This window comes from Suncus etruscus, chromosome 13 (genome assembly GCF_024139225.1).
Source record: "Suncus etruscus isolate mSunEtr1 chromosome 13, mSunEtr1.pri.cur, whole genome shotgun sequence".
NCBI lineage: Eukaryota > Metazoa > Chordata > Mammalia > Eulipotyphla > Soricidae > Suncus > Suncus etruscus.
In genome coordinates this window covers 18,714,775-18,742,500 of record NC_064860.1, presented here as the reverse complement: position 1 = coordinate 18,742,500, position 27,726 = coordinate 18,714,775, and the positions used below count along the sequence as shown (strand labels likewise).

At 46.0% G+C, this 27,726-nt stretch overlaps 1 protein-coding gene across 2 annotated transcripts in view; it reads left to right on the top strand.

The window, feature by feature from the left end:
• The window catches only part of GYG1 (glycogenin 1), a 27,046-nt gene extending 183 nt beyond the window's left edge, over nucleotides 1-26,863 (top strand). The window contains exons 2-8 of one of the 2 annotated variants that reach the window (XM_049785352.1): nucleotides 1,860-1,995; nucleotides 3,958-4,132; nucleotides 4,633-4,795; nucleotides 15,077-15,203; nucleotides 23,481-23,700; nucleotides 25,668-25,718; nucleotides 26,008-26,863. In XM_049785352.1, the coding sequence (XP_049641309.1) occupies nucleotides 1,860-1,995; nucleotides 3,958-4,132; nucleotides 4,633-4,795; nucleotides 15,077-15,203; nucleotides 23,481-23,700; nucleotides 25,668-25,718; nucleotides 26,008-26,181 (1,046 nt within the window). In that variant the 3' untranslated portion in view covers nucleotides 26,182-26,863. The remainder of the gene's footprint in view (nucleotides 1-1,859; nucleotides 1,996-3,957; nucleotides 4,133-4,632; nucleotides 4,796-15,076; nucleotides 15,204-23,480; nucleotides 23,701-25,667; nucleotides 25,719-26,007) is intronic. The other variant, XM_049785353.1, reaches the window with a different exon arrangement.
• Nucleotides 26,864-27,726: the final 863 nt, after the last annotated feature.

The following is a 27,726-nucleotide window of genomic DNA, read 5'->3' as shown; positions in this document are numbered from 1 at the left end:
AGAGTCCCCCCCAGCCCCTAGATCCCAGCCCAGCCCCCGAACCCCGAGCCCCGAGCCCCGCGCCTCCAAGACCCTCCCAGCCGGGCCCGGTTCCGTCTGCGCGCCGGGCTAGTGCGCTCGGAGCGGCGGCTGCAGAGCTCTGGCCCACGGTGCCGGGGCATTCGCCGGACGGGTGGCCCAGGAACCCTGCCCGGCCCCGGCCTCCCGGAGCCTATTTTTAGGCCTTGGGGCGGGTGTCCGGAGGCCGGGAACCCGGAGCGGCGGGGGAGCGGGCCGCGCGTGCAACCGGCCCCCACTTGTTGCGGGGTTCCTGGACTCAGGGCGGGCCTTGGGTGGGGGCGACCACGAATGTCCGCGTCCTTGGGGTGCAGATCGGACCCGCGGGGCGTGAACGGGTCCTGGCTGCTTCGCAGGGCTGGAGGGAACCTCGGTCGAGGTCGTGCGCCTGTCATGGTTGTTTTGGGGAGCCCAGAGAGAAGCCCAGCTATTCCTTCTTTCCTGATCTCAGTGTTCAAGTTGCCTCAGTCCTTTAGCCTTCATAACGCCTCCCCCAAGGTCCCAGTGCTCTGGCTCTGGACTTAACTGCAGTGTCAGTGCTGGGCCTGAGACCCCTGGCCTTCTCCAACTCAGGAGCCAGCAAAAGGGGTGAGGACAGTTGTGATTGGAGTAGGATTTGGTTCACCCTGCAGCCTACACTTTGTTCTTATTCCAAGGAATAGGCTAGGAATTGCCATAGCCTGCAGCCTCCGTCTTGGAAAAGGGGTCAGGGAGAATGTGGAAACTTAAGACAGAGTGACTCGGTGATCCTTTGGTTGGGCAACAATGCCCCAAGTGACCCCTGCCAATGAGGCCCTAAAGTATTCTGGACGTCTGAATGCCCATCTGCTGGCCAGTGTGAAACACCCCGCCCCACTCCACCCCTCATGATCCCAGGGGAGGGACAGGGAGAATATTTGGGTGGTGGAGGAGGAGGAGGAATTCCTCTTTCCTGCTTCGCCTCAGCTGTAGCTGTAGGCTGATTTTTGGAATTGTGTGTCTTAAGTGTTTGTGGGGATGCTGGGAGCATGGCAACATGTGATTCTGATTTCTGCAAGAAATCTAGGTGGGATGGTGGGAGAGAAAGGGTCCCTAAATTCACTTAGCCCTGGTGAGCTAGCTGCCAGAGGGAAGGTCTCCTGGGTGTGGCCCTGATGTTGGAGTAGAGAATCTCCTCCAAGACACTGGTGGGGGAAGGGGCGCCCTTTGCCCCAGGTCACGGAAATTGTGTGGCCTAAGAAGAGACATGTGATCACAGACTATGCCCCCTACCCCATGACCTCTCCCAACACTGCTGCAACCGGCCTATGGCTGAAAGTGGGGCTTCTAAGCCAAAGAAATGCCTTCCTCTCTTCTTCACCCCTCCTGGCTTATTGCTGCCCCCCCCTCTGGGTAGGCCTCCTGATTCATTTTGAGAATTGAACTCATCCCTCTGGACTGTCAATGGGATTTTGCCTGAAGATCTCAGTCAGCCCTCTGAAACTTGCCAAAGGCATTCCAACTGAGGGTGCTATGGAACAATCTTTAAGGCAGGTTCTTGATCTCCCTGCTCCTATCAAAAGGATACTCCAGGGGCCAGAGAGATCATATTGTGGGTACGATGATGCCTTGCTTACAGCTGACTGACCCAGTTCAATCCCCAGCATCCCATAAGCAGATGTGATCCTCCAAAGCAAAACTAGAAATGTAACTTTTGAAATCACCTGCCCCTCAGAGACCAGAGCAGATTGAGGGGAACACATTCTACCCAACTGTTACATGCCAGGGAGAAGTTCGTCCCCATGGGCTGCTATAATGCCACTTTTCTCTTCCTGTCTGTCTAGATCAGGCCTTTGTGACGCTGACTACCAACGATGCCTATGCACGGGGATGCCTAGTCCTGGGCTCCTCTCTGAGGCAGCATGGGACCACCCGCAAGCTGGTGGTGCTGGCCACGCCGCAGCTCTCAGAGGCCATGAGGTGAGCCTGCACATACTCAGTGCTGGGCATGCCCACTCCATGTTGCTTTAGGGTTGGCACCTGTTAGACAAAGGAGGGGAGACGACTGAACTGGAAGCTCCTCCATATTCAAGATGCTCCCTCTAGCTCTCTTTCGGGAGTGCTTCCAACGTCCTCCTAAGGAGGACCACCTGAGTGAGGTACTTGAGAGGGTTCTCCCCACCCATAAGGGGTACTTAGTTACCTCTTTCCAACTACCCTAGACTTCTGGGGGCTTTGAAAGGAAGCAGTGGCCTCTCGGCTGCCCTATGACATTTGTCACAAGGGGACAGACCCAGGTCTTTCTGAAATAGAGAGTGTATGCCCGCTCGTGGTTGGATTGGTTCAGCTTGATTTATTTTTGGGGTGAAACTTGGAAGCATCAAAATGAACTGGGTGCTTTCATAGACTATCGTGAAATGTATCAGATGCGCAACTCTGGGTCCTGTTTATTGTCATCTTTCCCAACTGTGTCGAAGTGGCAGGGCTAGACTTTGCAAAGAGAAAGGTAAGAAGATATGAAAAGGAGGCTGTGTGTGTGTGTGTGTGTGTGTGTGTGTGGAGAGAGAGAGAAAGAGAGTGAGAGAGAGAGAAAGAGAGAGAGAGAGAGAGAGAGAGAGAGAGAGAGAGAGAGAACCAATAACCAAAGAAATTAGCCTGAACTACCTCCTAAGAAACACCAAGAATACCACATCCTTCAACATCCTCAATGGTGTAAATTTGGGAGGATGTGCATGAGTAAGAGACATCATCTCTGGTCCCCTTTACATGCCCATTTCTTTTTGTTTGGGGGGCATACTTAGAGGTTACTCCTAGCCCTGAACTTTGGATTACTTCTGGCTCTTAAGGGACCCAATGGGATGCCAGGGAGTAAACACAGGTCAATTGCATGCAAGGCAAGTGCCCTCTCCACTGTACTATTGCTCTAGCCTCATACCTTCCAATTTCTTTTTTGGGGGGGAAGTGAGGGGATGTCCAGAGGGAACTGTAACAAACTTTTGTGCAGTTCAGGGACAGATAACAATATCATTGTTGCCCTGCATGGTGATTTATGTTGGATAATGTTGCAGTTTTCCTAGTACTGAGATTGAAATTGTCTCTCCATGGAGTCTTTCTAAGGTCAATCATTTGAGCCACAGAAAAGGGGTGACCATCTCCCAGCACTCTGCAGGCTTTCTGTCAGACGTGCTCATCCTAAAGTAAATGCAGCATGTATGTGAATTCAGATGTGGCCCTTTCCCTTCTCTCATTACATACTATGAAGTTCAGTTCTCTGTCAGCTATGTGAGCCCAAATAATTTATGATAGAGTCCACTGCAGATATTTTCCACTATTTACTCAGCAGCCACCATTTGTAATAAAAACATGCCACAATCAGCAAGAATCAATTCTATTAAAATGTCATTATCAAAGGCATAGGCTGTGGTATGTTTTATTACCAGTTATTTTCAGTTTTTCTAGTATTGAGTAGTGCAATAAAAGATGAGAAACCTTCTCATACCAATGTTTTGAGTCAAGTGCTGTTACTATATTCTTATCTTGAGCAGTTTATTTTTTGAGGGGGGGGTTCCCCACCTGACAGTGCATAGGGCTTATTTCTGGCTCTGTATTTACTATCGCCCTTTGTGATGCTCAGAGCACCATGTGGGATGCTAGGGAACCTGGTGGAACCTGGGTCCACCACAGGCAAAACAAGCACCTTACCTGCTGTACTATTGCTCTAGCCCTGAGCAGTTCTTATTTGGTGAAATCTCCTGCACTCAGTATGAATTGGTGTGGCATATCCTAAAGCAAATTAGGGCATATTGAAAGGCCTGTATTTATATCAGCATTGCAGATGGCTGTGGTGGTTGTTCAGTAGACTGATAAGAGCACGATTCATGCAAGGCAGTGACTTGACAAGAAAGAATGCTAAGTGATGTTTCCTGGAATGAATTTTGACAGAAAAGCTCTGGAGACGATCTTTGATGAAGTCATCATGGTGGACGTCTTGGACAGTGGGGATTCTGCTCATCTGACCTTAATGAAGAGGCCTGAATTGGGGGTAACATTGACTAAGCTCCACTGCTGGTCCTTGACACAGTACTCCAAGTGTGTGTTCATGGATGCAGACACCCTGGTAAGTATGGCCTACGGGGCTGAGAGACTGTGATCCTGGTGAGTTTCTATGGAGGCCGGTTTGGCATGTGTCAAATGCTTGGACTCGACAGTACAGTTAAGATAAAGCCTGTGAGATAAGACTCTGGAACAAAGTGTCAGGTGAGAGCAGAGCAAGCTGCCTGACAGCTGTCATGGGAGTAACCAAGATGAGGCCCAGAGCCCATCTCTGTGTCCAGTAACGTAGAAAGGACATGCAGCAAAATATTTCTTTTTCATTTGTTTTATATATATTTATTTTGATTTGCCACACCCAGCAAAGCTCAGGAACTACTCCTGGCTCTACTCGGGGATCACACTTGGCTGTGCTCAGAGGACCATATGGGATGCCGGGTATTGAATCTGGATTGACCTACAAGCCAGCTGCCCTACTTATTGGACTATCTCTCCAGTTCCCAGAGCAGAAACATTTCTATGATAATTTCCATCCTCACCACCCTACCCCCTTTTTTTTTGAATCAGGTCCTGACGAATATTGATGACCTTTTTGAGAGAGAAGAATTATCCGCAGCCCCTGACCCTGGCTGGCCTGACTGTTTCAACTCTGGAGTCTTTGTATATCAACCTTCCATGGATACGTACCACCAGCTGCTGCACTTTGCTTCTGAGCGAGGGAGTTTTGATGGTATGTAGTGGCCCAGATGCTCTATGCTGCTGTGGTTCTTTGCATCTAGAAGTGGTGAGCAGGTAGCCAGCCTTTTGGGTTGTGTTCTTTGGGAAATCTCTATGGTGTGTTTATGCTCATATATCTGTTCTCAACATGAGTAATGCAAATACTTCCTGTCCTCAATCTTCCAAAGTTAAATTAGAGCATGATGAAAGAGCCCTAACTTAACTTTTCCAGAATCCGGAAGCTAAGCAGACACCCCCACCCACCCCAGAGCTTTAGCAATTCTCATTAAACCCTATCTCTATGGAGATCCTGAGAGCTAAACTTTTTCATTCATCATACTCATTCTCACAGGAGGCTTGAACCAGAAGGTAGTTTATGTGGGTGGTTGTTGTCTGTGGCGTTTCATGCTCCATGGGGCTGTGTACAGAGCGTGTGGTATCTAGGAGGTGTCCAAGTGGGCCCCTGCAAAGGCCAGCACTAGCTAGATCTAGTGTATGTTTTCCTGCAGGGTGCATGCTGAGGCATGGAAAGGGCGGGTTTGTGTGTGGTTAGTGCCTTGGGGCCCTCATCCTTGAGACACTTTTGACTGCATGAGTTTGCAGGAACATTTTTGCTTCACTCAGGTCTCTGGAACAATAAGCTCGAAGCTGTCTTTTGAGCGGCCATAACAAAGCAAACAGTAGTTAACATGCAAAAGTAACTGAAAAAAAAAATCAATGTGGTGACTCTTAAATATTTTATCTAGGAAGAAAGCTCTACCTTGTTAGTTCAGGGTCAGATTTTATTTTCCTTTTTGGGCCACATCCAGTGATGCTCAGGGATTACTCCTGGCTATGCGCTCAGAAATCACTCCTGGCTTGGAGGACCCTATGGGATGCCAGGGGATGGAACTACGAATCGTTCTAGGTTAGCACGTGCAAGGCAAACGCCTTACTGCTTGCACCACTGCTCCAACCCAGGGTCGTATTTTTGACATTGTGGCATAAGCCTTGCTGGTGTGTGGGGTGGGAGATTCACTAGGCAGAGCTGAGCTGTACAAGCACTCTCCCAGATTCTCCATCCCCATTTCTAGGGTCTCCATCCCCCAGAAAAGCCCTGAGTTTTACAGTGAGGCAACAATTAGCCTTTCCCAAATACCTCCAGGTGCTATGGAAGGAACCATTTTATTTAAGAAACTATATAGTAAAAAGGCAACATTGCCATTTTAGGGGATAGGGAGATAGTTTAGCAGAAAAGGCATTTGTTTTGCATGTAACCCACCCCACTTTGATCTCTGGCACTGCATACGGCTCCTTTGAAGAACCCCAAGAATGATCCCTGAACCCAGAGCCTGGAGTAAAGCCCGAGCATTGCCAGATGTAGTCCCCAAATGGAAATTGAAAGATTAATCTGTTCAGTTAAAAGCTACATCTAGTGTGTCTTGATGCAAAAATAGAAAAAAAAATTTAAGTGGGCAAGATGGAGATGTGAGTCTGGTGGTCATGGGGGCTGTGGCCATGCTCTGAAATGTCACTGAAACTTGTGGATGTTTGAGTCTCCTTGACTTTCTGTTGGACTAGTTCCTAATCTACTGCAGCAGCTTTCCCCCTGTGAGTGGGGCACATTGCTACTTGGGGCCCCCAGTTACATCTAGCAATGTCTGGAGACATTGTTGGTGGTCTACTACAGAACAGTGCTCACAGTCTCTAAAAGGGAGAGGTCAGAGGCATTGCCAAATCTTTTCTCATGCAGGGCAAACACCCGACAGAGAGAAGCAAGCACCACATATCAGCAACATCTCCTGGCTTCAGCCTGGCATACTCCATAGGAGGCAGGAATATTGGCAGAAAGGCCCCATCTTTCAAGAAATGTGTTCTCGGGGACAGCCTTCCAGGAGTAACTATGATAGGTCTGGTCTAGGCACGGCCAACTGACTTTCCCCTCTCCTTTGACTTGCTTCTCAGTTCTCATGCTTACCCTCTTGTGGAAGAAGCGGAAGCACCGTTCCTTGACACCTGACTCTTCCACTAGCTTCTCCTCTAGCCCTGAACCTTGTGTAAAGGAAGGGGAGGGCCCTTGCTTTGAAGATCCTCTGCATGTCTTAACCTTCCTGTCCACAAACAGCTTTCTTCACCTTCAGCATCTGATTCACAGGAAATAGTGTCCTCCTGCCAGAAATTTGGTGTTCCTTCTCAACTCCAGTAAAGGAAACACAAACATATGCTAAAGGAGGTCCATAGGCCTGAAGCTTTAAAGCAACTCTGATCTGAAAAGAGTGTTAGAGTTTTTTTGTTGAGAGACAAGAGTTTAAATCCCACTTGGCAGTGTGCCAGGCCATGGTAAAGATGTAGGCTAGGATTTTTCTTTTCCTTTTTTTTTTAATTGTTGGTTTTCTGGGCCACACTGGGTGTTATTCAGGACCTATTTCTCTGACTATAACCAGAGATTACTTCCTGGTGGTGCTTGAGGACCATATCACAATACTAGGGTTGGAACTTGGGCCAACTGCATACAAGGCAAATGGTGTAACCAGGACCCCAAGAGAAAATGTTTAACAGCTAGAAACCAATTGGTGGATTTTTTGCCTTGCTCTGGAATCTAGAGGGAGCTGCAAAGTTGGGGCTTTTGCTGTTGAAGGCAAGAATCTGTGAGAATAGTCAGACTAGAAATGTCTCTCTGGTTTTTGCAGCCAGAATCAGCCACTGCTGAGTGAGCCCTTTCATTCTTCAGCAGCATGTCTTTAGGAGCTACCCTTTCTGGGCTCTGGTCCAGGTACTGGAGTGCAGCGAAGGGCTGAGTTTTGTCTGTTAACCCGAGTGTTTCACTGGATGCGTTGAAACTTTAATTCTGCTGCTGGAAACATAACCTTCTTCTCCAGATGTTAAGATTCTACAGACAGTGGCTCTTTGGGGCATGGGGTTTTAATGTGCTGGGCTGAGGAGTTTGCCCTGTCAAAGAATCCTCCACTCCACCCTTCTACTCCCCTCTGTTGTATATGATGAATTATGGATACTGATGATACACTGACTTCACAGCTAGGTTCACTTCTCATCATAGCATCTTGCCTACTGGGCCCACCTGTACTATTTCCAGATTATGGCTATTTTGTATAGTAAGCAATGAACAGGAGTGCAGAGGGTTGTTCTGTATTGTGTTCTTGGGCTCTAGGATAAATTCCAAGAAGTAGTATTGCTGGGTACTATCAGAGCTCAGTTTCCAGTTTTTGTCCAAAAAGACTGGACCAGGCGCCATTTCCACCTGCAGTGAATGAGAGTTCCTTTCTCCCCACATCCCCACCAGCACTGGTGGTTCTTGTTCTATGTGATGTGTGCCAGTCTTTGGGTGTATTATGATATCCCATTGTTGCTTTGATTTACATATCCCTGATAATTAATGATGTGGAACTTTTTTCATGTGCCTTTTGGCCATCTGTATTTCTTTGAGGAAATTTCTGTTTATTTTTTGATGGGGTTCGATTTTTATTTTTTATTAAGCTCTATCTTGGATTTTAACCCCTTATTAGATGGGGTGTGGGTGAATAGTTTCTCCCATTCTGTGGGCATTCTTTGTATCCTGGTCACCATTTTCTTTGAGGTGCGGAAGCTTCCTAATTTAATATAGTCCCATTTCTTTATCTGGGTCCACTTTTCAGCACCCTGCCTGCTGGGCCCTAAGATGACCGTTTTTTCAGAAGTTCCTTTGCCATGTCTAATAGACAACAATCAATGCTACCCCCAACACTCAGCTTTGCTAGTCACAAGGCCTTCATCCCCACCCCTGACCGTGATTAAAAGCAAGTTACAAATGACTTATCTTTGTTTGAATATCTTCTGAGTCCTGCTTAATCTCTTGTGGACATTTAAAGCATGGGCTCTATAGTCCAGAGACAATCTTGAAGGCTGCTGATGGCCTAGCATTTGCAGCTACTTTCAGAGCCTCCTAAGGGGAAAGAATGTGGCTGTCCTGAACCTAATCACCAACCCTCTAATCACTCTCTTCCCCTGAAGCCTCTGGCTGGCCAAAAGAAAAATCCTAATATGGCAAAGGATAATGGGAATCTTAACTCCCCTTTTCTCACCCCATGTGTTAGATGTCCAAGCTAGTAGCTACAATCCCTCTTCATATCATATAACGGTCTAATTTCCCTTCGCCTAATGTCTAAGTTCCTGTTCTGGTTTCTCTTTGCAACTTACTTCAGAGCTGAAGCTACACGTTTCCTGAAAGTTGAACAATAGCTCTTATGAAAGAAAAACACACCGACACAGTGCTGAATATGCTGGCTACAGGGTTGGTAAACCAGAGAGGCCTGGAGCCAGGGAGTGATGTCATAGATCCTTTGTCTCCACTCACTCTTGGCTTGGAAGTGAATGCCCTTGGCTGGGAAGAAATCAATCTGCATGCAAATCCAGGTTGATTTGGAACTCTGAGGCTTTCCTGAAGGATACTGCTGGTTTGATTGAAGGCAGGTTTCTTCTGCTTGAGAATTGCTGTCACCTTTCATCTGTGCTTGTTTTTCAAAGACCTAAACCAAAAGAGGGATCCAGTTTTCCAATTCAGAGCATCTTTTTTGGGGGAGGGGGTCACATTCAGCGGTGCTCAGGGGTTACTCCTTGCTCTGTGCTCAGAAATCACTCCTGGCAGGCTCAGGGGATCATATGGGATGCTGGGATTCAAACCTGGATTGGCTGAAGGCAAGGCATACGCCCTACCGCTGGGCTATCTCTCCAGCTCTAATTTCAGAGCACCTTTGTTCTTTTTTCAATCCTGTAATTGAATTACTGTAATACTCTAAATTTGTTTAAAGGAGTAAAATTGTGGTCTATTGTTCAATATTGGACAACAGAAGAAAAAGTGCTGAGTAAAAGGTGTGGTTTCCTTTCAAAGAGAATCTGGTGACCTCTGTGGAGGTCATTTATTTGCAGGTTGTGATATCTAATTGAAGTAATCATAATATAGTTTAATGTTAAGATCTTTTCTTTTGTGTTTGAGAATAGAGTAAACCAAAAGAGTATGAGAGTTTTTTCATTAGTTTTTATCTGTTCATTTTCTGTTCTTGGACCACACCCAGCAATACTCAAGGATTATTCCTAGCTCTGCTCTCAGGAATAACTCCTGATGATGCTCAAGGGACCATCTAGGATGGTCCAGGGATTGGACCCTGGTGAGCCACTTGCAAGGCAAGCACCCTATCCACTGGGCTATTACTCTGGTCAAGAGAGTCTGAGAAGGTTTTTGTTTGTTTGTTTGTGTTTTTTTTTTTTTTTTTGGTTTTTCAGGCCACACCCGTTTGATGCTCAGGGGTTATTTCTGGCTAAGAACTCATAAATTGCCCCTGGCTTGGGAGGACCATATGTGATGCCAGGGGATCGAACCATGGTACTTTCCTTGGCTAGCCCTTGCAAGGCAGACACCTTACCTCTAGCACCACCTCACCGGCCCCAGTATGAGAAGGTTTTAAAAGTTATTTCTAATATGTGAGTATGGTGTGGGTATATATGTGTGTGTGTGTGTGTGTGTGTGTGTGTGTGTACGTGCGTGCTTGTGTGATTGGGGAGGAGAGAGAGAGAGAGAGAGAGAGAGAGAGAGAGAGAGAGAGAGAGAGAGAGAGAGAGAGAGAGAGAGAGAGAGAGAGAGAGAGAGAGAGAGAGAGAGGAGAGAGAGAGAGAGAGAGAGAGAGAGAGAGAGAGAGAGAGAGAGAGAGAGAGAGAGAGAGAGAGATCAAACCCAGAGCTCACACTTGCATGCAAGCATGCCAGGCACTCTACCTCTAAGTTGTATCCCTGGCCTGGAAATACTAGTTATCAGAAAGCTGGTGTCAAATGTCATTAAAGTGTGACATTTATCTCAGGGATGCCCTAATCTTTGCGGCAAGCTGCCTTCAAACTGACCCGGTGGAAAAAGGAAGAATGGAGAGCGGGATTTCAAGATAGCACTTGGCTGACTCAAGAGCCAGGAGATTGATACGTGTTTCACCTGGTTCTCTGATTATCTAACTCCTTCCATGACAGCTGCTCAGGACACTGGACTGTTGCGAACCTTAGCTATGTGTGGCTCTTTGTGTATGTTCTCAAATACTTGGAAAATCAGACTATTCTGTCTTGCGCTAACATCAATTAATTCATATTGGATAAAAAGGATGTTGAAATAAGCACTGATGAAAAGCAAACATGCTAGATCAGAGAGATAGTACAGAGGTTAAGGTGCTTGTCTTGCATCCTTGTCTTGCAGGCAGCCAACCTGGGTTGAATCCTCAGTGCTTTGTTGTCTTCTGAGCCCCCTTTGGGAGCAATCTGTGACAGCACAAGAATTGGGAATAGACCCTGAGTACACTAGATGTAGCCCCATAATTCTCTCCCAAGACAAAAATATAGATAAATAAAACTAAAACTCTTCCATGCACTGGGAATGAAAGAAGAGTGCTTGATTCTTCAAAGAGCTCTTTTTCTCTTTTGCTATGTGCGAATACTTTCTTAATGTAGCGGACCCTTATCTCTGGACTGTGGCTGGTGTGTGTGTGTGTGTGTGTGTGTGTGTGTGTGTGTGTGTGTGTGTGTGTGTGTGTGTGTGTGTATGTGTGTGTGTGTTCGTTCATGTTCCTTGTCTCTCTCAGTGGCTGCACACTTCAACATTCATGAAAATGTTTCCCAGATCCAGGAAGCTCTTTGACCTGGTCTTCATGCTGATGACTTATGCAAAACGGGTTCCTCTGCTAGCAGCCAGCATTTTCCTCCTTTGTGAAAGACTGCCAGTTTCTCTCGTTCTCTTGTTCTCTTTCTCTTTCTCTTTCTTTGTCTCTCACTCCTGCCCTTCTCCCAGAACCAAACTTTATTTGAATGAGCACAATTGAGAGTTTTGCATGGTTTGTGGATCTGGAAATATTCTTGGAAATATTACTTTTGCCTACATTTCCAGAGTTCATGTAGTTCACTGAAATGCACTTTTAAAAAATATCATCTTTCAGGAGCCAGAGAGATAGCATAGCGGTAGGGAGTTTGCCTTGGAAGCAACCAACCCAGGATGGACTATAGTTTGAATCCCAGCATCTCTTCTGGTCCCCTGAGCCTGCCAGGAGTGATTTCTGAGCTCAGAGCCAAGAATAACCCCTGAGTTCCACCGGGTGTGACTCAAAAACCAAAAAAATATTATCATTTTTGACCAGGGCAGAATACTCAATTAACAGGCCCAGAATAGACTGGTAAATAATAGAGATTTTTTTTGCCCCACCTCCATAAAAGCTTATTCTGATGAGACCTTGCAGACATTTCATTATTATGCAATGAATTATGTAATTATGGTTCTTACCAGTTCTAAATGATAAAAAAAAATGTAGAGCAGGATAACCAGCCTGGGGCTGAGAAAGTGGAATTGAAGCCAAGAATTCTAGTTCTCTTTATGGATTCATTCTTTTTTTAAAACTAATCTTTCCTTAAGGGGAAACCCCAAACTGTGGTTTATGACCAACTAACCCACTGTTCTTGGGCTTCAAGTACATTGCTCTTGGTCAACCTGAGAGACATAAAACCTTTAGTCCATATAGGGCCTACATTTCCCTATGGAAATGTGGAAATGTTAAATACATTAACTCCTGGGCTGGCCTGGACTGCAATTCAGTAATGCTGACTTGCTTTCTATAGTCAGGAAGAACTATAGTGAACACTTTCCAAGTGCATTTACCAAGTGGGGTGTATTTCCAGTTGGGTATATCTATTTGTCCTTGAGAGCCTGGATTCTTCCATGCTGCCTTCCTAATTGGATACTTTTCCCCAGAAATGTCAACAGAATCAAACTTTTCTTTCCTGATTCCTTTGAGCTTGAATACAGTTTCTAGTCTTTATGTGTTCAGAAAGCTCTGAATTGCCAGTTTGTTTTTGCAATCGTCACATTCAGTTATATGACCTTGTATGGGATTTGTGATCCACTATTGAAGCAGTGAGATATGAGCTAAGGGACAGTTCGGTGGTTAGGGTGCAGATTTCCCATGCATCTGTCCTGAGTTCAGTTTCCAGCATCACACTGACCCTAAATATCCATGGGTGTGGCTCCGGAGACCCCTAGTATTGCCCTCCACCCCAGCTCGATAGGGCCCTGGCAGCATTGTACTCTCACACTGAACACACATTTCAGTTGGCCAAGCATTGTTGGCCAAGAAGCTCCTGATAGCTCTTTGGACTTTTCTTTGTCCCAGAAGTGTTGCATATATATTGTTGTGGGGGAGTTTCACAGAGCCAGCAGTGCATAGGGACTTTCCCTGTCTCTATGCTCAGGGATCACTCCCAGCAGTGTTTGGGGAACCATTGCAGTACTGGGGATCAAACCAAAATCAACTGCATGCAAGGCAAGTACCTTACTTTTTTTTTTTTTTTGAGTCACACCCAGTGACGCTCAGGGATGACTCATGCCTATGTGCTCCTGGCTTGGGGGATCATATGGGACTTGGAGATCAAACCAAGGTCTGGTCTGTCCTGGGTCAGCCACGTGAAAGACAAACGCCCTACCACTGTGCTATGGCTCTAGCCCCAAGTGCCTTCTTGTCCTGTCTCCCTGACCCTAAGTGTATTTTACTTCATTTCCTTGGGGTCTGTCCTCACTCCCCTCCTTAGATGAAGAACCCCTTGAGAACTAGGCCAGCTCCAGCTCATCCCATCGATTAGGCCTTTTCAAACCTTATAACTTTTTTACATTTTCTATAGAAATGTTCTTTTCGAGCATTGTGGTCTCTGATACCATTACATTAAATAAAAGAAAGTCTTTCTCTAAAAGATCCTGGCTCAGTGCTGCTCAGATTTTCATATGCAAACAAGTTGGCCTGGATTGCTGAACCTGGGCCAAGCTTTTGATGAGCACATTTAGGGGAATCATTCATGTGGCAGAAACCCCAGAACTAATCTTTAAGCCAGATCTATTTCCCCATACTCAGCAGACACAGAGAGGCATGTCTCCTGCACACAGTTATGGGCGAGTTTACCAATTCTGCCAGCACATATTAGTGCAAACCCAGTTCCATTGCTGAATGAGAAGGTCCTAGCCACTTGCTGCTTCCAACCAGGATACAAAACTGGAGCCCCAGCCTGGATGATGGGACAATAGCTGACGATCTGATGGGCAGTCTAGGAATGAAGACTTGGACTCTGTTATTTGCTCTGAGTTGTAAAGCAGATCCTAGATATCCCCAGCTTTCTGACTTTCCCATCTCTCATTGAGGAGGTCTTGGCCTTGTCAGCCACCAGCTTCAAGAAAACCATATTGATGGGAATCTGAACTTCATGTAAAACTTTCACAAGGAAAAGCACCACTAGAACAAACTGGATGACAATTTGGATGTGTTGGTAGTGGAATGGCAGCCATTTTAGCTATGTGGCATGACTGGGCCTCTATTTGCATTCTGCTTTGAATTGTGCTCCAATCCAGGTCCCTACACATACATGAATGGAGAACAGGTAGGGGCAAAGGACCAATCCAGAGGTACTTCCAGTCCATGAGTAACAAGCACAAGCAAAGAAAAATTATCCTGGATAGAGTGATAGCTGGTTATTTCAATGATCTTCAACATCACAAATGGTTCCCTAAGCCATACCAGGAGTGATCCCTGAGCAAAGAGTCAGAACTAGAGTCTTGATCATCACCTATAGTCCAATCCTCTCTCCTCCAGTTATATTGAAAGGGCTCTGGGCATGACTCAGTGACAGAGCCTTACAAACATGAGGCCCAAGTCTCATTTCTGGCACCACCACCTCCACACCACACATGAGCCTGGCACTGTAAATAAACAAAAGTTTATTTTATAGCACCGCAACCAAGTGGAGGTGACCCTCACCCAGTCTTTGCCATAACCAGAAGGGAAAGAAAGGGGGAAAGCAAATCTTTTAATTTCAGTTTTGGTTTTTGAGTCTTGGGTCACACACACTGGTGTTCAGAGTTTACTCTTGTACAGGGATCACTTCTGAGCAGGAACCAGATGGGGTGCTGGGGATCAAACTCAGGTCAACCACATGTGCAAAGCAAGTGTTCTACCCACTGAACTTTCACTCTAGCTCATGTTTAGTTCTTTAAATCATAGCTTAAGTGACAGCATGACAAGAGTGTTCAAGTGTCTGGTATTGAGGTATATAGGTACTGCTCACCCCACCATCATTGTGTCTTTGACTGTCCCCTCATCCCTAGGTCACCTCCCACACAGCAGTCCTTTCCTCTACCTTTAGGTAGGATTTCTCCTGTACAATGGAGTGGGCAAACCTTTTGAAAGGCCCAGTGGCATATCTTGTGTAGTTCTGGGGCACCTGGTCTAGGTGACACTTTGATTCTTTTCTTTTCCAGGTGGGGACCAGGGCTTACTGAACACATTTTTTAGCAACTGGGCGACCACAGATATCCGGAAACACCTGCCTTTTCTCTATAACCTCAGCAGCATTTCCATCTACTCCTACCTCCCGGCCTTTAAAGCGTAAGTATGGACAAATGGACCAAATTCCCAGAAAGAGGAGAGGTGGGAAAGAGAGACTCCAGTGCTCTGGGCATGGGGTGGTTATGATGAGGAGGGGGCCAGCAGAGAACTTTGAGACATCTCCTTCTTTGGGCGATGAACCCAGGAGGAAAGCAATGTTCTAGAACATGGTAGAGTTGCACAGAAGCAGTTAGCAACCCTCACAGACTCTGGAGATGTGCGACCCCTGTTCTGTCATCAGTAAAGAGGGACATTATGGTCAGGCTGGATTTATGGACATTATGCAGGCAGGATGCAGACCCGATGTGACCTCAAAACTCAGGATCCAGACTCCCTGCAAATTCAGAACAAGCTGCAGGTGTGAGGACACCCATGGGTTCACAACCCCTCCCAGTGCAGCAAGCAACCCCTCTGCCTTTGTGGGCTTCCCCAGAGTCTCCCACACTATCTGAGGTTGCAAGTTCGTGGGGCTGAGGGAGGGGTCTGGAGAAGTCCTGGGGTCCCCATCATGGGTCAATTTGAGGGAGTTCAGGGCGCACTGCACCTGAATATCCATTCCCTTTGCCCAGCACTCCTGAGTCATCAGAGGTGATGATTTAGTTGTGTTGAAAGGAGCCCCAGCTGGACAGCAAAGCTCTGGCCTGGCCCCGCCCTGCCCACTGGGCACCTGTCCATACTGCCCCATGTCTGGGTAGCTCCTGCTCTCTGGGCATCAGAGCAGAGGGACCTCATATTGACTCTTCCTGCGAGGGAGAAAGGGGGAGTGAGGGTGGGAGGGAGGGACGAAGAGGGAGGGAGGGAGGGAGAGAGAGAGAGAGAGAGAGAGAGAGAGAGAGAGAGAGAGAGAGAGAGAGAGAACACATATAATGGGAAGGTAAAGGAATGTTAGCCATTCAGGTTTGTGTGTGTGTGTGTGTGTGTGTGTGTGTGTGTGTGTGTATGTAGCAGGAAGGTGAGGGGAGGTAAGCCTGATGGATGGCATTGAGTGGCACTTCTGCCTCTAACTCAGTGCTTCTCAATTATTTTGTCTTGTCCCCTAAGAAGAAGAAAACATTTTTTGCGCACCCCCCGTGGAACAGTAAATAGTATCTTTATTTAAAAAAAACTTTAACCTGCAAAACAAAAATATATAAAATAATTTGAGCTAATTTTTTCATCAGAGGTGATGTCTGGATTGATGGCTACAATGAGCATGTTTTGCAATGCATAGCTTTTCAAAGTGGGGTTTGAAGCAGGATATAGCAACTCTCAGCTCCAGAGACATAAACACAGGGCTTAGCTTGTTATGACAGTGTTTGCTGAGGTCAAACTCGAGCCTCGAGCCTCCCCTGGGGGGCATGCCCTACTATTTGAGAAGCACTGCTCTTACCCTAGGAGTTGGCCTAGCTTCTGTTCCAGCCCCTTCTCTCACCCTGCCCCTCTTTATGGGACTCTCAATCTGAAATGGGTGTCTGCATGAGGGCATACACATCCTTTCTGGCAGGGAGTCACTGAGCCACCAGCCAGTGAGCACAGAGAAAGGAGCATGTGAAGTGGGGCATGTTACCCTCATGGGGACAAGATGATAGGGCTTTCCATGCCGGAATGATGAGGCTCTTTGTGCTGTTGATGGGTTTGCTGTAGCTGGAGAGACTCAGCTCACACCATCCTCACAGATGACTTGAGCTCCCACCTCTCTCATTATTCACGTCTTGTGACCCCTGAAGTCATGTCTATCAATAGGGACCCCTTTGCACATTTTTCACACACCCCAACTCTTGAGCCCTCACGCTTTATAGGGGTAACCTGTTTGGCAGAGACACTACTCCTGTTTCTTACTAAAGACTGTCAGAATGAAAAAAGGGTGTCAGAATGAAAGAAGGGGAGATTTGGGGTAGATAGTTCTGCTCAAAATCAGCAGCTTTCTTAGCCCCTACATGAATTTCTCCGATCAAAACAGCCCCGGAGAGTACTATGACCAAAATAGTTCAGACTAGCTCCGAAGGATCAGTGCTAATTTTGGAAATCCACTTGGGGCATTGCCCTGGGCTGGGAGGAACTGACACACGGGTGTGGGCGGGGGTGACCTGCAGAGTCACTGCTATCTGCTACTCTTACTGGGGCTGTCTACACCCCATTCCTGCAAGGAGACCACAGCAAAACCAGGCTGAGTTGTGGGTCGTCTATAGGGAAAGAGGCCATATGTTTGTTCTTCTCACAGGGATTGTCCCACTGGGAAGGGTGTAGGGGAAGAGAGTGACTGTGGCTATAAAATGGGGTGCAGAGAGCCTGAGCCTGCCCTGAGTCCTGCCCTGGCCGCTGTGCCTGATCAGCATTAGGGCAAGCTACTGGCCCTCTTGCTGTCAGATTCCAAATGGCCCTGACCTTCCCTGGGATTGTGGGTGCTACTAGCACACAGAAAGGCACCTGTGAAGCCTCTGACTTATTGCATCTTGTGCTAGGTGGAAGTGTTGAGAGTAGGGTTTTTGTATGCCTTTGCTTGTTTGGGGGCCATACCCAGTGGTGTCAGGACTTACTCCTCACTCTGCTCTTAGATCACTTCTAGTGTTCCTCAAAGGACCTTATGTCGTGCTAGAAATTGAGCCAGCCTCTGTCACAGGCCCTAACCCCCTGCATGTCCAAAAAAAAAAGGTCTTACTGACTTCATCTACCAGGAGGTCCCCAAGGCTAGCCTTCAGGATCTTAGAGCCTGGAAGATCTGGAAGCCAGGGAGCCTTACGTAATTATATGAAGGTGCCACTAAAGGCTGATCTAGTTAAAAATCAACCACAGCAAGAATTGGAGTCAGGCATGGAGCTTATCTCAGCCTACCACGTATATAGAACATAGCAGAGGAAAAGCACCCATTGCCTTCACCGTTTGTATGAAGACCCAGCCTGGCTTCTATAAAGCCAAGTCCTCTGTTCTATGAAGCCAAGAATAGACTCATCACAACATAACCTGAGGCAAGGGGTGCTCTGTGTAGCCTTGTTGAGTTGAACTGTGATCTGTGCATTGGGGTACACGTATGTAAATGTGTTTTTCCTTGACTATCTCAGTCCTTGACCTTTTCTCTATCTGGGGGATCTTGCGGTCACCCACACTTGGAGATGGGCCTGTGGTTGGGGCCAGCTGAGATCTAGCTGTTCTTTCTTGGAATCTGGCATTTTAACTTTCATTTTCACTTTATGCTTTATTCACGAACTGAAAACGGGTCTGTCCTGTGTCCCTCAGAGGAAGTCTGGGAACAACACAGTATATCTGGATGTTGCTTCAAACTATCAGACCAGTGAACTGGTGAGACTGATTACAGAACTAGAGTTGCCAAATGATTTGTAGAGACAGTAGTATAACTTACCCTGTTATGCCTTGCTAGAAATTTGTTAGGAAGTCTGCCTGGTCCCCTCTCCGAAAACAGGGTCTAGAGAGTAACAAGTTTTCTGTGCACAAGGTCACTGTGCTCAAATCTGCCCCAGCTGTATGTGTTGTTTCTTTCTTGGGAATGTGGCCTGTTCACTTGAGATCTTGTCTGATCTCTTTCAACTATTTTCTGGCTGGTTGTGCATTTTAGCTTCGAAGGATCTTACTCCTGCCAAAGCTCCTAACCATGCACCCAATTTCCCTGTTCTGCAGTAGAGGGTAAGCATTGCTTACCCTCCAAAGATTAAGTCTCCTTTTGTAAGGCCAGATCCAGTCCAGGACCAGGTGGTCTAGAGAACATAATGCTCAGTGAGCACTGCAGAGGCTACATAGGTCTTTGGCCTTGTCTACTGAGGACTTGCCAAAGTCTCCTGTTCATGCCTAAATGGGCTGCTGTGGTTGGAGTGTAGGAGGCAAATGGAATGGAGTTTCCGGGACTTCTTTCTGGAGGTAGTGAGGTCTGGTGTCCCAGATAACCCCTTTCTCAGCCTAGCAGACTGGTCCGAGGACCCCAGCTCTCAGTGTGTCTCTGAGAAGAGCAGCCCCCACTTCTGCCCATCTAGTGTCTCCTATACACACAGCTTGGCAGAGAGGGCCAGAGCAGGGAGAGTGATGTGTGTCAGTGGAGTTGAGGCATTCAGACCCTTCTCAGGGTCTCCACCAGAGAGTCAGTAGCATCTCTTTGTGCCACATATAAGTTTGTCTCCCTTATAGAACTTCTTTGTATTTTAAAACTGAATTGTTGGGCCAGATGGATAGCGCAGAGGTAAAGACTTGCCTTGCTTGGGGCTGCAGTAAGGCAGTGGTTTGAATCCCAGTACTGTGTATGGTTCCCAAGGACCCCCAGTAGTGCCCTCTGAGCACTGCTGGGTGAGGCCCTTGAGCAGCTCCAGTGCGATACACAAACACACGCGCGCACACACACACACACACACACACACACAAGCTTAGTTGTCAATATTAAAAATGAGGGAATTCAGGGTCAGAGTGATAGTATAGCTGGTAGGGTGTTTGCCTTGCACATAGCCAACACAAGTTCAGGCCCCAGCATCCATATAGTCCCCTGAGCCCATTGGGAGTGATTCCTGAGTGCAGAGCTAAGAGATGTCCATGGTTACTGATTTGGGGGACTCAGGGGACTGCCCCCCAACAGGTTGGGATGAGAAAGCCTATGGGTGATGCCAATTAGAAGTGGCTGAGATTGACAGCAGATGTCATGACTATGCTAAGTTTGAGATGCTTGTTGGAGTACTATGGACTGGGTAAATAGAGTTACATTGGGGTGAAGGCTGGGTGGTATTTAGCTTTGGCATTTGTCTTGAGAAATAATCTTTCTGGCTAGAATACACAGTGCCAAGTCCTGTGGTATGGAAGAAGGGCTGGACAGGGAATTGGGGTAAGGGAGGTAGTGCACAAGCCAGGAAAAAGGGGTGCTGAAGAGGAAGCACTTCTGGAGAGGGGCAGAAGCTAAAGAGGACAAGTGAGCCCTAGAATGGTGCCGGACCTAGAAGGCCAATGATAGGCAGGGGTGTAGGAGGTGTGTGGTGGGTAAAGTTTGGGATGGGCTTACTCAGGTGAGTGTGGAGAGGAGCTAGTTTCTAGTCAGCACCACCTGAAGACAGTGAGTGAATGAGTGAATGAATGAATGAGTGAATGAAGGTATGAATGAGCAAGCAAGCAGAGGTTCCCTATGGATCTCTCCCTCATACCTGATGATTCCTGGGTATTTTGCAGAGGGAGCCTGGCTTGGTCAGATGGTGTGGGGAAAGGTCTTGCACACACTTGCAGGTGTGATTGGTAAGCACCAAGTGATTCCTGGGGGCTTGCAGCTGTTTGGTGCTGAAATCAGCATCTGGTGGTGGGTCAGCCCCTCGCTGTGTTCCACAGTCCCCCCCACCCTCAGCAGCCCTCTTGAGTGTGCCACTGGGAAGTGGAGGTGAGGAGGGGTATTTGGGGCAGAGGATGAGTGGCTAGATGTGAGCGCCAGTGTATGAAAAAATAAGATAAGGTGATGGAGTACGTGGGGGGGATCAGGACACAAGGGGTCTGGGGGCTCCCCTTGATCCATCCCTTTTCTAAGAGGTGTGAAGAGATGCTATGCTCATCCCCACACGTCCCTGGACACATTTCTCAACTGCTAAATAAGTCATGAAAATCCTTCTGGTGTGTCGGTTACACCAGGTCACGGGGATCACTTTCGTAGCTCACATCAATGGTGTTCTCACTGGCCAGGCCTCAAACCCTGTCTTGTGACCTGGATATCTCTTTTGAATTTCTCAGGTTAAAATTAGAAAACTTATTTGGAGACACAAATCTTGTATGCAACACAAATCCCCATTACTGGGTCAGAATGAATGACGCTGAATAATCTAGAGACAATTGTGATAGGAACCCGAATTTTTTTTTTTTTTTTATGATCCCTGGCTGGTTGTTTGGTAGATAAATCAAGCCATGAGTCAGGGAATCTTTTGGACAGCTTTATTCTGGGGCAAGGTCACTTGTACTTTTATTGTCTCACATCAATATTTTCCCTGCTTATTCATCGGCTATTTTGTTTTCATGCGGGAGGGAGACATTCTGGCCTGTGCTTGATGGCTGTTCTTTGACGACGGAGATTATGCTAGAAAAATATCCTGTCCTACTCTTCCCCTCTAGAGTAAAACTGTCATAGAGGCTAGTGTGTTTTTGAAACAAGAGCGGGGTGAAAGCATTTTTCTTATGATCTGGTTTCTCCTTTCCTCTGGATGTAGTGGCTTTATAACACTGATTAAAATAGAAAATTTGGGTTACTTCTGGAAGGCTCAGGGGACTGTATGGGATGCTGAGGATGAACCTAGGTCAGCCACGTGCCAGAACAGTGCTTGCCCCTGGGCTGTCTTCCAGTGCCAGTGCCCTAGCATGGGTCCCTTAATGACTTTTCATGGCTCTGCCAGTGGCTACATTTGGGGTATTTCCCATCTTCCTAGGCTCACTGGAGGTGGAAACTTCATCTATGGACAGCTCTCTGCAGCTAATTCCCGACAATTCCAGGGGTGTCTAAGGCTGTGCTTAAAAAATCTTGATTCGGGACTACCCTGCCAGGCAGGATCTCCATCCCCATCACATATCTTTTTGTGAGCTGCAAAGACCTCTCTATATCCCCACCCTGCTACCACTACTTCCCCCAGCCTTGGCTCCCCTCTCATACTTGTCCTGAAGATACACTAAGATAAACCATACAAATATTTTCTTTTGGGAAGGATTTAAAGGCCACATGCAGTGACACTCAAGGGCTATCCCTGGCTCTGTGTTGTAGCTTTCAGGATAGGCTCCTATAGAATCAAACCCTGAACACCCTGTCCCTGTGCCTGTTGCCTGGCTCAATGGCCCTAGGCAGCTCTGTCTTCAGGGCATTCACAGCCACATTAGTAAAACCTACTGGCCACAACGGTTATCCTTGAAGAGTATGGGCCCCAAACAGCCACTTGAAATAATGAGCATACAGAGACATGAGGTCTCTAACATGAAAGAGAAAATTCCACTAGTTTTGGGATCTAGGAAATGTGATTAACTATGGCCTTGTTTTGATCCATGTGCTGTCATTTCCTGCTCAATTTGGGCACCTATAGATAAACCCCCTAAAACCCTCTGTTTGGGGCCAGACAATGGGTGGGGCACTTGCCTTGCATGTGACTGACCCAGGTTTGATTCCTGGCCTCCCATGTGGTACTCTGAGCCTGATATTCATTCCTAAATGAAAAAAGACACCAAACACTTTGTTTATGTCTGGATGGATGAACTGTCCTATAGCAACTGTGCTTGGAAAAGAAAGTAAGCCCTCTGGAAACATACTAGCATATTAAAAAAAATGTAAAATAGACACAGACATGCAAAAAAAAAAAAAAGCCATTGGGGAGCAGTGTAGAAGCCCACACCCACAACAGGCCCTAATAGCAGTAGTCTGGGAAAGGCATCTTGACTACTTGCTGTTATTGTTAGTTGTGCTGAAAAATCACACCAGGCTGTTCCTGGTTGCATTTCTGACACCACCATTCCTTGGAATCCATCCACTCGACCACGGTTTAATCGTCTGAGCTAACCTTCCCAGTGTTCTCCTTTCCTCCAGTCTCTGCCCAGGGAGAGCACTTCCCATTGTATCTTGCAGCCAGGCCTTCTCAGGACCTGCAGGACTGGGGAAGTAGTGACTATGGGCCTTACAAAAGCATCGTTGGTGCCTGAGTGATTGGTTTTCCATTCAGAGGCTGGGCTCGATTCCCTGCATCTCAAGATTCACCACCCCTTAGCAGTACCAGGAGTGAATCCTGAGCACCAAGTTAGGAGTAGCCCCTGTGCCTTTTCTCAGTTCACTCTGAGAAGCACCAATGTCTACCAACAGTGACTGAGCCTGGGCAGGCTGATGGTTCCAGAAGGGAACACAGTAGAAAAGGTCAAATATTGTATGTACATAGAGAAGACAGGTCAGACTCCGCATGATGACAAATGCAGCTGAGAAGGGGAGAGCACAACTGTGTACCCATCCATGCATGTGCAGAAATCCCTTCTGATGGCAAAATAGCACAGGTCTTGTGGTGGCTCACCCATTCTATTTCTCCAGTGGAAACTTTTCCAGTGTATTTCTATCTTGGTAGTGAAAATTCTGTCCAAGTTGTGTAGACATAGATGAATGTTCAGTTTAGTACTATACTTCGCAGTATTCAAACCTTACTCCTGGCTCTTTGCTCAGGAATCAGTTCTGGTGGGACTGGCAGACCGTAAGCAGTGCTGGGGATCCAAGCCAGGCCAGTTGCTGGCAAGCCAGCATCTTCCTGTTGCACTCTCTCACTGGGCTCTATTGTCTTTTAGTTGTTGAAGAGAATCCACTAACTGTTCTCTTGGCAGGTTTGGTGCAAATGCCAAAGTAGTGCACTTCCTGGGACGAATCAAGCCGTGGAATTATACCTATGACCCTAAAACAAAAAGCGTCAGAAGCGAGGGTCAGGACCCCACCATGGCGCACCCAGAGTTTCTCCAGCTATGGTGGAATGTCTTCACCAGCAGTGTCTTGCCTGTGCTTCAGCAGCATGGTCTTGTTCAAGACCCTTCCACTTACCTGACAGTGGTAAGTTTTATTCCCTTCTTCCATGCTATTTCAGGCTGTGCTTTGAAAATTCGATATAGCAGCAGAGATGGGAGCTCTTATCGAAACTTTGATAAAGAAGACTTAGTGGATAGAAGCCCAGGGGAAAATTAAAAAAACCAGCGAAAACAACCATTTGCATTACATCTAAGAGCATAAGAAAGGGCTTTGGTGGTATCTACAAACTTGTAATAACACTGTAAAATATTGGGATTACTCCTAAAGCCATAGTCTAGACAAATTTTCAGTTTTTGAAAATAAATGTACTTTGATGTGCTCAGAGGTCACTCCTGTGGACTTGAAGGATTCTCTGGGGTCATTTTTTTAACCATCTGTTTAGAATATATTTTTAAGTATACATATTTTTAGAATATATTTTTAACCTTCTGTTTAGAATATATTTACAGCAAAAAGTCATGATGAAAGGAACAAGAGCAAATACTCTCAAGGGTTACTTCTGTGGTTATAGAGAAGTTTTGAAAGGTCATTTTACAAGGGGCAGGTGACAGTTATCCTAACAGTCCCAGAAACCTCTTATAGTGTCTTCACATACATCAGAAGGTTTCCTCTATTGGAAAAGGAGAAATCAAACTTTTGTTACATCTTTATAAAGGCCAGAAACCAATGAGTGGTCTGACTGATTGATATATAGTATAATTCTTAGTCTGTAAGATTACATAAAAAGATCCTTTGCTGTGGTACAGATCTTAGCCTTATATTCGAATTAGAACTGGACCAAGATATAAGGAGAAATGGGAAAATAACTAACATGTATGTTTGTATTGGTCACGGAGTTCTTGTGTGGAGCAGAGTAGTGTGGAACTGAGCATCCACTGAGTGATTAAGAAAGCTGTTCTTGAGCTGGAGTTTTATGAAGGCCAAGTACTTGCCTTGCACTTTATCCAGGCTGACCTGAGTTCAATCTCAGAACCACATATAGTACTAAAGCCCTACTAGAAATGATCCTTGAGCACAGAGCTAGGTGTAAGCTCTGAACACTGCTATACCAGGTATGGCCTCAAAACAATAAAAAAAATTAACAGCTTCTCACTCCACCCACTTGGTTTTGGGGCCATTCCCAGCAATGCTCAGACCATATGTGGCATCAATCTGCACAGATAAACTAAGGGTGGAAAGTAGCTATCTAACTTTTTTCAGTTTGTATCAAACTAGACAGTAACAGAACTAGACAGTAACAGGATTCCAGTCCAGGTCTGAGATTGTTATCTGGATGAAAAAGATATGGCCATTCTGGAAGATGTGGCCTCCAAAACCTGTTGCAAGCAGAAGGCAAAGGCAGGTCTAATTCCAGACCAGCTATTACAACTCAACTCCTAATACCACATATCACTAGTTTGTTTAGAGGCATATATATAAATATATGTATACATATAAATTTATGTTCTCACACAAATCAACAGGCCATAAAAATTTCTGTTCTACCAAGTCCTTGGTTATAAACACCACTTATAGTCATTCACCTTCCTTTCTATTGAAGATTTCCAGTACTGTCTTACTTCAGACTTTTATTTAAAGGGGGCTACATACACCTAATAAGTACTGAAGTTAATGAGAGTAGGTTTACTCCATTTCCTCTACTTTTGCCATGTTCCTTCCATAACCCCAAGGACTGGACATTTTGAACCAAGGAAAGAAAGGTGAAGATATCAATTGCTCTTGTAAGCAAATGCACAGAAGCTACATCGGATGCACCTTGGCAATAGTTCTGGACAGGCCTTCAGGTTGGGTGCAGCCTCAAACCATTTAGTTTTTGCTTGACAACTTGTGTTTGAGGTGAATCTGGCTAGATTCTATTCCCAGGGCTAGCCTCTCCGGAGTCATCCTGTTTAAGTTCTCAACCTTTCCAAGCCCACACCGATTGAGAAGTTAGCATGAGACTTGTGTTCCCTTACCCAGCCATCTTACACTTTCTAATGAACTGTTTGCAGCTTTCAGACTTGGTCTATACACTGGCTTTCTCTTGTGGCTTCTGTAGAAAGGTATGCAGAACTTAAACATTAACCCCAATCACTGTGTCCCAATGTTTTCCCTGAGTCGAGAAGTCTCCATGTTGTTAGGGAAAAAAATCATATGACCCTCGTCTTCCTGTGTCTTTTTTTCCGTTTCCCTTTCTTTCTTCATTTGTTTCATGTGCGACACTTTTCCCGTTTCAGCTACTTTGCATGATATTTCATCCTGACTTTTCTCACCTCCAACTTATCATATGCTTGTAAAACTGGTCTGATGTCATGCTCTTATGGAAGGACCTGGCTCTGCTCTCCTTTCTAGGAAGATGTCTCGGGAGCCATGTCACACCTGTCCTTGGGGGACTTCTCAGCAGTGGTGCAGCCTTTTGTATCCTCCGAAGAACGGAAGGAGCGGTGGGAACAGGGCCAGGCTGACTATCTGGGAGAAGACTCCTTCGACAACATCAAGAGGAAACTTGATACTTACCTCCAGTAGCAACACTGCCATGTTCCTATGGATACAGCCACTTCACAGGTCCAGATCCTTAGGATCTGGAGCTGGGCTGGGAAAGGTCTATTTCAGTTGCTTGAGGCTTTCACTAAAATAGTGCTGGTGAGGGTTTTTTGTTGTTTTTTTCTGCAGGACAGCACAGGAGAACTGGGCAAATAATGTGAAGGAGCAGGTCTGTGATGTGGACAGCACTGTACTTTTTCACCCGAAGGTTCGGGAATCCTCAAGATACTGACTGCCAACCTGTGTGGTCAGGGAAACAGTCTCAGGCCATCGAGAGGGCTGCTTCAATTCTCAGTCTGTGCCAAGTCAAGTGTTCACACAGGCTCCCTGCAGAATGGGACAGGGATTCTATCTCTTGCTTGCTTGTGCCCTTCACTAGGCCTGCCTTTTAGAGCAGCCCAGGGGCTGTAGAGGGATTGCACTTAACTCTCTCAGGTAAACACAGCCAATTAGATTGCTGAGTGAGTCAAACACTTTACACCAACCAATGGCATTAACCCATTTTGTTTTCTGGGTCCTACTGGCTGGGAAATGTTCTCCAGTTTCTTTGTATAAGGCAGCATGCTACAATGCTTTTGTTCAGTATTGACATCTGAAAATAGCAGTGTGTTTTCTGTGCGGTACTTGCAATGGCACCTTTCTGAAAAATAAACTTATTGCCATATCTGGGTTGTCCATTTACATTACATCCTTTCCCATTTGAAAACATAATGTGTCTAGGGAACTTTTCATAATTTGTAGTATCCATATTTAAAAAAGTTGATGCTGAAATGTTTTAATAGTTGATTTATAATAATTTAGATACCTAATCTAGTGTGCTACATCTCATAGGGGAAATGAAGCCAAATTCAACGTCACCTATACTGTATCCCCAGATTGTATACATTCAGATTTTAGGATATTGTAACTATAAAACCATAGGTTCCATGACAATCTGAACAGTCTTTTGAGAGTTAAAATAAGAACTGGACCCACTGTCTTTTAAAGCACTTTCAAGCATGATTTTGAGTAATATAAGTATAAAGCACCATTATACAAAGTGTCGGAAGGATGGCAGGTTAATGGTAAAAAGCAAGGTTGCATGAAATATTGTAGAAGACTATGATGATAAAAAAAAAACTTAAATTGGATAGAAGCTGCAATAACTCTTATGTCATCTTCAGTGTTACCCTCTTCCTGCCCCACAATATCCTACACCTATTAGTGTGGGGACATAGTGACTATACAAAGGTGTGAAAACCTGGAAGCAAAGAGTTTTGGGGACACTGTACAAGTTGGCTGTCACTAGAGCTCTAAATGAATCTGAGGATTTACCTAAAACTATAAATGGTTTATGATTTATGGTGATAAAATTAGCTACAAGTATTTGGACTAGTAGAAAAGGAGATGCTCTGGGATCAGCAGTAAGGCATTTGCCTTGCATGCATCTGACCTAGGATGGACCTTGGTTTTTAAGTACTTCCTCATGTCAGATGATGTGGTATAAAGAACTCTCAAGATAATTTTTGTTTTGTTTTGGGTCATACC